Source organism: Oncorhynchus masou, unplaced genomic scaffold, assembly GCF_036934945.1.
Source record: "Oncorhynchus masou masou isolate Uvic2021 unplaced genomic scaffold, UVic_Omas_1.1 unplaced_scaffold_2983, whole genome shotgun sequence".
NCBI classification, from domain to species: domain Eukaryota; kingdom Metazoa; phylum Chordata; class Actinopteri; order Salmoniformes; family Salmonidae; genus Oncorhynchus; species Oncorhynchus masou.
The window spans coordinates 29,406-41,544 of record NW_027009402.1 but is presented as its reverse complement, the minus strand read 5'-3'; the positions used below and the strand labels follow the sequence as shown (position 1 = coordinate 41,544).

Here is a 12,139-nt window from a genome sequence, read left to right as displayed (position 1 = left end):
AGCTAGGGGGTGGGGGGGGTCAAGTGCAAGTGCTGGTTAAGTTATTTATATATATATATATATATATATATATATATATATATATATATATAGGAACGAGACGCGTTCTGTCTCCTAGAGATTAATGTACTTTGGTGTGAAAAGTGCAAATCAAACCCAGAACAACAGCAAAGGACCTTGTGATGATGCTGGAGGAAACAGGTACAAAACTATCTATATCCACAGTCAAATGAGTCCTATATGTACATAACCTGAATGGCCGCTCAGCAAGGAAGAAGCCACTGCTTCAAAACCACCATAAAAAAAGCCAGACTACGGTTTGCATCTGCACATGGGTACAAAGATCATACTTTTTGGAGAAATGTCCTCTGGTCTGATGAAACAAAAATAGAATTGTTTGGCCATAATGACCATCGTTATGTTTGGAGGAAAAAGGTGGATGCTTGCAAGCCAAAGAACACTATCCCAACCATGAAGAACAGGGATGGCAGCATCATGTTGTGGGGGTGCTTTGCTGCAGGAGGGACTGGTGCACTTCACAAAATAGATGGCATCATGAGGGAGGAAAATTATGTGGACATATTGATGTAACATCTCAAGACATCAGTCAGGAAGTTAAAGCTTGGCCGCAAATGGGTGTTCCAAATGGACAATGACCCCAAGCATACTTCCAAAGTAAGATGGCAAAATGGCTTAAGGACAACAAAGTCAAGGTATTGGAGTGGCCATCACAAAGCCCTGACCTCAATCCTATAGAAAATGTGTGTGCAGAACTGAAAAGGCATGTGCGAGCAAGGAGGCCTACAAACCTGACTCAGTTACACCAGCTCTGTCAGGAGGAATGGGCCAAAATTCACCCAACTTATTGTGGGAAGCTTGTGTGGAAGGTTACCTGAAACGTTTGATCCAAGTTAAACAATTTAAAGGCAATGCTACAAAATACTAATTGAGTGTATGTAAACTTCTGACACACTGGGAATGTGATGAAATAAATGAAAACTGAAATAAATCATTCTCATCATCTATATATATATATATAACCCCCCCCAATATTAAATGACTGTACTTTCCAACAGCATGATGCGGCAGGGGCAAGGAGGTTAATAAAGTACTATAGAGGGTATAGTACTATAGAGGGTATAGTACTACAGAGGGTATAGTACTATAGATGATATAGTACTGTAGAGGATATAGTACTATAGAGGATATAGTACTATAGAGGGTATAGTACTATAGAGGATATAGTACTATAGAGGGTCTAGTACTATAGAGGATATAGTACTATAGAGGATATAGTACTGTAGAGGGTATAGTACTATAGAGGGTATAGTACTATAGAGGGTATAGTAATATAGAGGATATAGTACTTTAGAAGATATAGTACTATAGAGGATGTAGTACTATAGAGGGTATAGTACAATAGAGGGTATAGTACTATAGAGGATATAGTACTATAGAATACTATAGAGGATATAGTACTATAGAGGGTATAGTACTATAGAGGGTATAGTACTATAGAGGATATAGTACTATAGAGGATGTAGTACTATAGAGGATGTATCACACCTGCTCCCGCTCTTTCCCAAATTGTCGCTCGAGTGCGCCAGGTTCCTCGACATTACGCACACCTGCCATCTACATTACACCCCCGACCCCCTGTCACGCGCATCAGCGAATTTTGGACTCACCTGGACTCAATCACCTCTGTCATTACCTCCCCCTATATCTGTCTGATTCCACACCCTGTTCCCCCTCTTCTGCATTGATTTGCCATATGTCCTTGTTTACCCGTGACGCTGGTCCTGTCCTGTTAGCTGTTACTTCATTGAATGTTCAACTCCCCCGTACCTGCTTCTCCATCCCCAGCGTCAGTCCTCTTACAGTATGACATTTTGATATTTCAACTAAACTCAATCTTTGATTTTTTGTTTGAGTCAGAGAGCATAGTTGTTTGGGAACTGTCTGAAAAACATTACTCATCTCAGTCAAAGCCATGTGCAAATGAAGAATGTGACATATCATAGTATCCTGTTTTTTATATGTATTGAAAAAAAAAAAAGGAATAGCGTATTTGTATGTGTGTAGTAACTGGGTTTACCTGTCTGGTTGCCCGTCCCTTCTCTCCCGTCCAGTACAATTCATACGACCTGGAGTACAGTGAGGTCTATGACTACAGTGAAGGAGGAGTGGCCACTGAAACTGCCCCAACCGAAGGAGCCAAACCTGCACCTGAGGTAAAAACACGCCCCTACAAAAGGGGACAATGAGGCGATTTATGTCTAGTCTTATATCTAAATGAATACTAAATAATCAAAAAAAAAAAACGTTTTTAAAAAGAATAGAACACAAAGCGATAACTGGCTCAGGCCACAGTGTACCGTGCATTAGTTTGGTCCGCGAGAAAGTCATAATATCTGAATATGTTCGCTTTACATAGAGGGTAATTACTAAGTAACTAACGGTATTACAAAATGGTTGGAAGACATCGATGTGTCTCTGAGGTGAGTATAGATGTTTCATTTCTCATGTTGATGCTGTCGTGATTGTTTATGAGTCGTTCATCATCCCAGTATTTTTTATTTTTTTTTACCTTTTCCTTCTTCTTTCTTGTGTTTTATCGTGAATGTACAGGCAGTTGCTGTGGATGGAGAATACACAGCCTACAACTACGGCGCGGTGGACAGCGCTCAAACGGCTGAGAACCCTACAGACTCAACCGCTCCAATCCTGGTACATACCTCTTCATGTTTATCACCTACTGTTAGGTTATTCACTAAATGTTAGGTTATTTACTAAATGTTAGGTCATTTTTCTAAATGTTAGGTTTTTTACTAAATGTTAGGTTATTCACTAAATGTTAGGTTATTCACTAAATGTTAGGTTATTCACTAAATGTGTGGTTATTCTCTAAATGTGTGTTTATTTACTAAATGTTAGGTTATTCACTAAATGTTCGGTCATTCACTAAATGTTAGGTTATTTACTAAATGTGTGGTCATTCACTAAATGTTAGTTTATTCACTAAATGTTAGGTTATTCACTAAATGTTAGGTCATTCACTAAATGTTAGGTTATTCACTAAATGTGTGGTTATTCACTAATTGTGTGGTTATTCACTAAATGTTAGGTCATTCACTAAATGTTAGGTTATTCACTAAATGTTAGGTCATTCACTAAATGTGTGGTTATTCACTAAATGTTAGGTTATTCACTAAATGTTAGGTCATTCACTAAATGTTAGGTTATTTACTAAATGTGTGGTCATTCACTAAATGTTAGTTTATTCACTAAATGTTAGGTTATTCACTAAATGTTAGGTCATTCACTAAATGTTAGGTTATTCACTAAATGTGTGGTTATTCACTAAATGTTAGGTCATTCACTAAATGTTAGGTTATTCACTAAAAGTGTGGTTATTCACTAAATGTTAGGTTATTCACTAAATGTTAGGTTATTCACTAAATGTTAGGTCATTCACTAAATGTTAGGTTATTCACTAAATGTGTGGTTATTCACTAAATGTTAGGTTATTCACTAAATGTTAGGTTATTCACTAAATGTTAGGTTATTCACTAAATGTGTGGTTATTCACTAAATGTTAGGTTATTCACTAAATGTTAGGTTATTCACTAAATGTTAGGTCATTCACTAAATGTTAGGTTATTCACTAAATGTGTGGTTATTCACTAAATGTTAGGTTATTCACTAAATGTTAGGTCATTTACTAAATGTTAGGTCATTCACTAAATGTGTGTTTATTTACTAAATGTTAGGTCATTCACTAAATGTTAGGTTATTCACTAAATGTGTGGTTATTCACTAAATGTGTGGTTATTCACTAAATGTTAGGTCATTCACTAAATGTTAGGTTATTCATTAAATGTTAGGTCATTCACTAAATGTGTGGTTATTCACTAAATGTTAGGTTATTCACTAAATGTTAGTTTATTTACTAAATGTTAGGTCATTCACTAAATGTTAGGTTATTTACTAAATGTGTGGTCATTCACTAAATGTTAGTTTATTCACTAAATGTTAGGTTATTCACTAAATGTTAGGTCATTCACTAAATGTTAGGTTATTCACTAAATGTGTGGTTATTCACTAAATGTGTGGTTATTCACTAAATGTGTGGTTATTCACTAAATGTTAGGTTATTCACTAAATGTTAGGTTATTCACTAAATGTGTGGTTATTCACTAAATGTTAGGTCATTCACTAAATGTTAGGTTATTCACTAAATGTGTGGTTATTCACTAAATGTTAGGTCATTCACTAAATGTTAGGTTATTCACTAAATGTGTGGTTATTCACTAAATGTTAGGTTATTCACTAAATGTTAGGTTATTCACTAAATGTTAGGTCATTCACTAAATGTTAGGTTATTCACTAAATGTGTGGTTATTCACTAAATGTTAGGTTATTCACTAAATGTTAGGTTATTCACTAAATGTTAGGTTATTCACTAAATGTGTGGTTATTCACTAAATGTTAGGTTATTCACTAAATGTTAGGTTATTCACTAAATGTTAGGTTATTCACTAAATGTGTGGTTATTCACTAAATGTTAGGTTATTCACTAAATGTTAGGTTATTCACTAAATGTTAGGTCATTCACTAAATGTTAGGTTATTCACTAAATGTGTGGTTATTCACTAAATGTTAGGTTATTCACTAAATGTTAGGTTATTCACTAAATGTTAGGTTATTCACTAAATGTTAGGTTATTTACTAAATGTTAGGTCATTCACTAAATGTTAGGTTATTTACTAAATGTGTGGTCATTCACTAAATGTTAGGTTATTCACTAAATGTTAGGTTATTCACTAAATGTGTGGTTATTCTCTAAATGTGTGGTTATTCACTAAATGTATATTCATTCACTAAACTACAGAGTTTATCTCAGTTGTCTGTGTCCCAAATCCTATATTCCGTAAGTAGTGCACTACTTGTGACCCGAGCCTGTGGTTCTTATCATCAGTAGTGCACTATATAGGGAACTGGGTGCCTATAAGACACAGGCCATGTCTTTCTCTAGAGGAGGATGGACTTCCTGGTCCCATCGAAGTAAAAAACAATGATCCAAAATGGCGAAAGAATATGATGTGGGATTATTCCAACAGCTGAGCCGCCAGACAGAGAGACATCGACGTTACATAGGGGGGTTTGATGTATGTGGCATCTGAAATGCCAGAACGCTCGCCAATAACACATGATTTAATATGAATACCTGATGTTATATTCTGGTGAGAACCCTTTCCTGTCGCCATTATGGCCAATTTGGATACGATCCAATGGCTGGTAAATACTGAGGCATGGTGTATTGTGTTCTCAAAGGGATTGTTTAAGAAGTTAGACTTAAAACGCTTGTAAAAGCAGCTCAGTGCCAAAAACAAACAAACAGGTTGTCCTTACGCCGAAACTTATTTTTGAACCTTTCTGAACTCATCATCTAATTTAGAAATGACAAAGCCCTCAGCTTGCGATCTCCGAGTTAAATTACTAGATATTACAAAGATCGAAGAATGAACTACGTTAAAACGATGGATGGTCTTTTTTTCTTGGAGACACAAATAACCCTGTGTGGCCTTTTTAAACTGTTTATTATTATTAATATTATTATTTATTATTATTATTAGGATTAATATTTATTATTATTAAGATTATTAAACTCTTTAACTAAAAAGCATGTTGGCCGAAGGATCCTCTGTTAAAAATGTTTTAATCTGTTGTAACCCTTGGTCATGTTTGTATGTGTACATGTGTGATTAAGAAGAAAATAAAAACTCAAATAGATGGATGTTTTACTGTCACATACACCGGATAGGTGGAGTGAAATGTGTTGTTTTACAGTATGTAAAGTATGATAAGTTTGTTTTGTCAGCATTCTGTCTAAACTAAGACTGGCCCCTGATCGTTGTCATACCATACATGACATGAAATCATATGACAACAACTAGAGTAGTATGCTGTGGTCTGAACATACAGATCTGAGAACAGACTAGTGGTGGTCTAAACTCATACAGATCTGAGAACAGACTAGTGGTGGTCTGAACACACAGATCTGAGAACAGACTAGTGGTGGTCTAAACTCATACAGATCTGAGAACAGACTAGTGGTGGTCTAAACTCATACAGATCTGAGAACAGACTAGTGGTGGTCTAAACTCATACAGATCTGAGAACAGACTAGTGGTGGTCTAAACTCATACAGATCTGAGAACAGACTAGTGGTGGTCTAAACTCATACAGATCTGAGAACAGACTAGTGGTGGTCTAAACTCATACAGATCTGAGAACAGACTAGTGGTGGTCTAAACTCATACAGATCTGAGAACAGACTAGTGGTGGTCTAAACTCATACAGATCTGAGAACAGACTAGTGGTGGTCTGAACACACAGATCTGAGAACAGACTAAAACAAATGTTTTTTAACTGTGATTCACAATCACATATTACTCTAAATGAGATAAATAATGTGAAAGTTATTCAATAAGTTACGTATTCCCATGCTTTGTCCTCTCTCTAACCCCAACCCTCCATGTTCCCTCCCCTCCTCACAATGACCAATCAGAACTATGACGAGGAAATAGTTGATGATTACATCACAGGCGTGGAGAAGGTTGGTGCCGACCCTACGGCTGCCGCAGAAACCGGCTCAGACACCAAAGGTCCCGACCCCGGCGAGAACTCGTACGATTTTAAGGAGTATGATCTGAAGGAATACGGTGACACGAAGGAGATCGATATGAAACAGACGTACGAGTATGGGGATTATGGAGACTATGGCACTGGCGAGGCCAAACCCACCGCCTCTGTCTCGGCCTATGAGGATGATTTTGGGCCGGGCATACCCGCTGAGACCGAGACAGAGTCTAGTGTAAGTACGGTACCTTTCAATACTTATACAGTGGCCTGAATGTACACACATTCACATCACAAAGACTAGTACGAGTACTGTAAGTTACTGGGTCAGATACTGGGTCAGTTACTAAGTCAGTTTCTGGGTCAGTTACTAAGTCAGTGACTGGGTCAGTTACTAAGTCAGTTACTAAGTCAGTTACTAAGTCAGCTACTAAGTCAGTTACTAAGTCAGTTACTAAGTCAGTTACTAAGTCAGTTTCTGGGTCAGTTACTAAGTCAGTTACTGGGTCAGATACTGGGTCAGTTACTAAGTCAGTTTCTGGGTCAGTTACTAAGTCAGTGACTGGGTCAGTTACTAAGTCAGTTACTAAGTCAGCTACTAAGTCAGTTACTAAGTCAGTTACTGGGTCAGTTACTAAGTCAGTTACTAAGTCAGTTACTGGGTCAGTTACTAAGTCAGTTACTGGGTCAGGGATTGGGTCAGTTACTAATTCAGTTACTAAGTCAGTTACTAAGTCAGCTACTAAGTCAGTTACTAAGTCAGTTACTGGGTCAGTTACTAAGTCTGGGTCAGTTACTGGGTCAGTTGCTACGTTAGTGACTGGGTCAGGGATTGGGTCAGTTACTAAGTCAGTTACTAAGTCAGCTACTAAGTCAGTTACTAAGTCAGTTACTGGGTCAGTTACTAAGTCAGTTACTAAGTCAGTTACTGGGTCAGTTACTAAGTCAGTTACTAAGTCTGGGTCAGTTACTGGGTCAGTTGCTACATTAGTGACTGGGTCAGTGATTGGGTCAGTTACTAAGTCAGTTACTAAATCAGTTACAGGGTCAGTTACGAAGTCAGTAACTGGGTCAGTTACTGGGTCAGTTGCTAAGTCAGTAACTGGGTCAGTTACTTGGACAGTTACTAAGACAGTTGCTAAGTCAGCAAGTGGGTCAGTTACTTGGTCATTTACTAAGTCAGTTATTAAGTCAGTAACTGGGTCAGTTACTTGGTCAGTTACTAAGTCAGTTATTAAGTCAGTTACTTGGTCAGTTACTAAGTCAGTTACTGGGTCTGTTACTAAGTCAGTTAATGGGTCAGTTACTTGGTCAGTTAATGGGTCAGTTACTTGGTCAGTTGCTAAGTCAGTTACTGAGTCAGTTACTGGGTCAGTTGCTAAGTCAATTACTACCTTTTCAGCAGTTTTACTAGCATTAGCGCAATGACATGCTAGCTGTTCCCATAGACTTCCAGTCATTAGACCACCGGCCATCTAAATGAATATATGGGAAACACTGTGTTCAGTTGACAACTCAGTCAAACATCAAGCAATATCTGATGTCTTTCACTGTTGTTTTCAGATGGGAAGAGGAGGATATGGTGGTGAGAAGGGAGAGAAAGGAGAACCCGCCATCGTTGAACCTGTAAGTCAAAGCCTGTATTACTGTATTACTGTATAACTAGGTATTACTGTAGAACGGGGTATTACTGTATAACTAGATATTACTGTATAACGAGGTATTACTGTAGAACGGGGTATTACTGTAGAACGGGGTATTACTGTATAACTAGGTCAAATCACTACTGTGTAACTAGGTATTACGGTATAACTAGGTATTATCACTACTGTAGAACTAGGTATTACAGTATAATTAGGTATTACTGTAGAACTAGGTATTATCACTACTGTATAACTAGGTATTACTGTATAACGAGGTATTACTGTAGAACGGGGTATTACTGTAGAACGGGGTATTACTGTAGAACGGGGTATTACTGTATAACTAGGTATTACTGTATAACTAGGTATTACTGTATAACTAGATATTACTGTATAACGAGGTATTACTGTAGAACGGGGTATTACTGTATAACTAGGTATTACTGTATAACTAGGTATTACTGTAGAACGGGGTATTACTGTATAACTAGGTATTACTGTATAACGAGGTATTACTGTAGAACGGGGTATTACTGTAGAACGGGGTATTACTGTATAACTAGGTCAAATCACTACTGTGTAACTAGGTATTACGGTATAACTAGGTATTATCACTACTGTAGAACTAGGTATTACAGTATAATTAGGTATTACTGTAGAACTAGGTATTATCACTACTGTATAACTAGGTATTACTGTATAACGAGGTATTACTGTAGAACGGGGTATTACTGTAGAACGGGGTATTACTGTAGAACGGGGTATTACTGTATAACTAGGTCAAATCACTACTGTGTAACTAGGTATTACTGTATAACTAGGTATTATCACTACTGTAGAACTAGGTATTACTGTATAACTAGGTATTATCACTACTGTAGAACGGGGTATTACTGTATAACTAGGTATTATCATTACTGTAGAACGGGGTATTACTGTATAACTAGGTATTAGTGTAGAACAGGGTATTACTGTATAACTAGGTAATATCACTACTGTGTAACTAGGTATTACTGTATAACTAGGTATTACCCTGGGGCAGAAACCTAGAGAGGAACCAGGCTATGTGGGGTGGCCAGTCCTCTTCTGGCTGTGCCGGGTGGAGATTATAACAGAACATGGCCAAGATGTTCAAATGTTCATAAATGACCAGCATGGTCCAATAATAATAAGGCAGAACAGTTGAAACTGGAGCAGCAGCACGGCCAGGTGGACTGGGGACAGCAAGGAGTCATCATGTCAGGTAGTCCTGAAGCATGGTCCTAGGGCTCAGGTCCTCCGTAGAGAGAGAAAGAAAGAGAGAATTAGAGAGAGCACACTTAAATTCACACAGGACACTGAATAGGACAGGAGAAGTACTCCAGATATAACAAACTGACCCTAGCCCCCCGACACATAAACTACTGCAGCATAAATACTGGAGGCTGAGACAGGAGGGGTCAGGAGACTCTGTGGCCCCATCCGATGACACCCCCGGACAGGGCCAAACAGGAAGGATATAACCTCACCCACTTTGCCAAAGCACAGCCCCCCCACCACTAGAGGGATATCTTCAACCACCAACTTACCATCCTGAGACAAGGAGTATTGCCCACAACGATCTCCACCACGGCACAACCCAATGGGGGGGCGCCAACCCAGACAGGAAGATCACATCAGTGACTCAACCCACTCAAGTGACGCACCCCTCCAGGGACGGTATGAAAGAGCCCCAGTAAGCCAGTGACTCAGCCCCTGAGGCAGAGAATCCCAGTGGAAAGAGGGGAACCGGCCAGGCAGAGACAGCAAGGGCGGTTCGTTGCTCCAGAGCCTTTCCGTTCACCTTCCCACTCCTGGGCCAGACTACACTCAATCATATGACCCACTGAAGAGATGAGTCTTCAGTAAAGACTTAAAGGTTGAGACCGAGTTTGCGTCTCTTACATGGGTAGGCAGACCATTCCATAAAAATGGAGCTCTATAGGAGAAAGCCCTGCCTCCAGCTGTTTGCTTAGAAATTCTAGGGACAATTAGGAGGCCTGCGTCTTGTAACCGTAGCGTACGTGTAGGTATGTACATATGGCAGGACCAAATCAGAGAGATAGGTAGGAGCAAGTCCATGTAATGCTTTGTAGGTTAGCAGTAAAACCTTGAAATCAGCCCTTGCCTTGACAGGAAGCCAGTGTAGGGATGCTAGCACTGGAGTAATATGATCAAATATTTTGGTTCCAGTCAGGATTCTAGCAGCCGTATTTAGCACTAACTGAAGTTTATTTAGGTATAACTAGGTATTACTGTATAACTAGGTATTATCACTACTGTATAACTAGGTATTACTGTATTTCTTGGTATTATCACTACTGTATAACTAGGTATTACTGTATTTCTAGGTATTATAAATACTGTATAACTAGGTATTACTGTATAACTAGGTATTATCACTACTGTAGAACAGGGTATTACTGTATAACTAGGTATTATCACTACTGTATAACTAGGTATTACTGTATTTCTTGGTATTATCACTACTGTATAACTAGGTATTACTGTATTTCTAGGTATTATCAATACTGTATAACTAGGTATTACTGTATAACTAGGTATTATCACTACTGTAGAACAGGGTATTACTGTATAACTAGGTATTACTGTATAACTAGGTAATACTGTAAAACTAGGTATTATCACTACTGTAGAACAGGGTATTACTGTATAACTAGGTATTACTATATAACTAGGTAATACTGTAAAACTAGGTATTATCACTACTGTATAACTAGGTATTACTGTATAACTAGGTATTATCACTACTGTATAACTAAGTATTAATGATTTATCAGCTAAAAATGAGTTCCCTTAGCCATAAACACATTTTTAGAGAACATCATTTCTGTGTGAGTTTCTCCTCTATTGACTCCCCAGTCCTTGTTTCCCCACTCCTCTAATTTGTCTCCACTCTGCAGTGTGTAGATTTACTGCTGTCTCTGAAGGCTACTGTGTTAATTGTTCCCTCTCTCTTCCCTCTATTCCAGGGGATGCTGATTGAAGGACCCCAAGGAGCCCCCGGCCAAGCTGTGAGTATCACGTTCTCTCTTACCCCCCGACCCTGTCCCTCTCTCTTTCCACAGATGGAGAACTGCTGAAGAGAAGAGGGGGAAGAAACTATATTTATCAAAAGTGCTTTAGTCCTCCTGAATGAGCCTGTAAAGAAAGCAGAGAAAGAGAATGAGAGAGAGTGGAGAGAGAGGGATAAAGAGAGAGAGAGAGGGAGAGTAAGAGAGCGAAATATAGGGGGAGAAAGAGAGAGAGAGAGAGATAGGGAGGGAGAGAGAGAGACAGAGAAAGACAGAGAGAGAGAGGGAGAAAGAGAGAGGGGGGAGAGAAAGAGAGCGATATATAGGGGGAGAAAGAAAGAGAGAGAGAGAGAGAGGGAGGGAGAGAGAGAGAGAAAGACAGAGAGAGAAAGAGAGAGAGAGGGAGTAAGAGAGGGAGAGGGAGAGAGAGAGAGGGAGGGAGAGAGGGAGGGAGAGAGGGAGGAGGAAAGAGAGAGGGAGAAAGACAGAGAGAGAGAGAGAGGGAGAGGAAGAAAGAGAGAGGGAGAAAGGGAAAGAAATATACCTGTATATATATTTTATATGTAAATATTTATTTTTATTTTATTTTTATTTTTCGATATGTATACTTTGGCAATGTAAGTAATAATGAACTTGCCATGTCAATAAAGTCAATTGAATTGAATTGAAAAAGGGAGAAAGAGAGAGATAAAGAGAGAGGGGAGCGAGAGAGGGGGAGAAAGAGAGAGAGAGCTAGAGTGAGAAAAAGGGAGAAAGAGAGAGACATAGATGGAGAAAGAGAGAGAGATAGATGGAGAA

General features: G+C 38.7%; 1 protein-coding gene across 1 annotated transcript in view; it reads left to right on the top strand.

Annotated features, from left to right (window-relative positions):
- Positions 1-2,132: 2,132 nt before the first annotated feature.
- LOC135534087 (collagen alpha-1(XI) chain-like) overlaps positions 2,133-12,139 on the top strand; it is a gene marked incomplete at both ends in the record, with an annotated part of 38,921 nt that continues 28,914 nt past the window's right edge. Inside the window, 5 exons of the mRNA XM_064961229.1 lie at positions 2,133-2,234; positions 2,632-2,730; positions 6,575-6,880; positions 8,209-8,271; positions 11,300-11,341. Of these exons, the coding sequence (XP_064817301.1) occupies positions 2,133-2,234; positions 2,632-2,730; positions 6,575-6,880; positions 8,209-8,271; positions 11,300-11,341 (612 nt within the window). The remainder of the gene's footprint in view (positions 2,235-2,631; positions 2,731-6,574; positions 6,881-8,208; positions 8,272-11,299; positions 11,342-12,139) is intronic.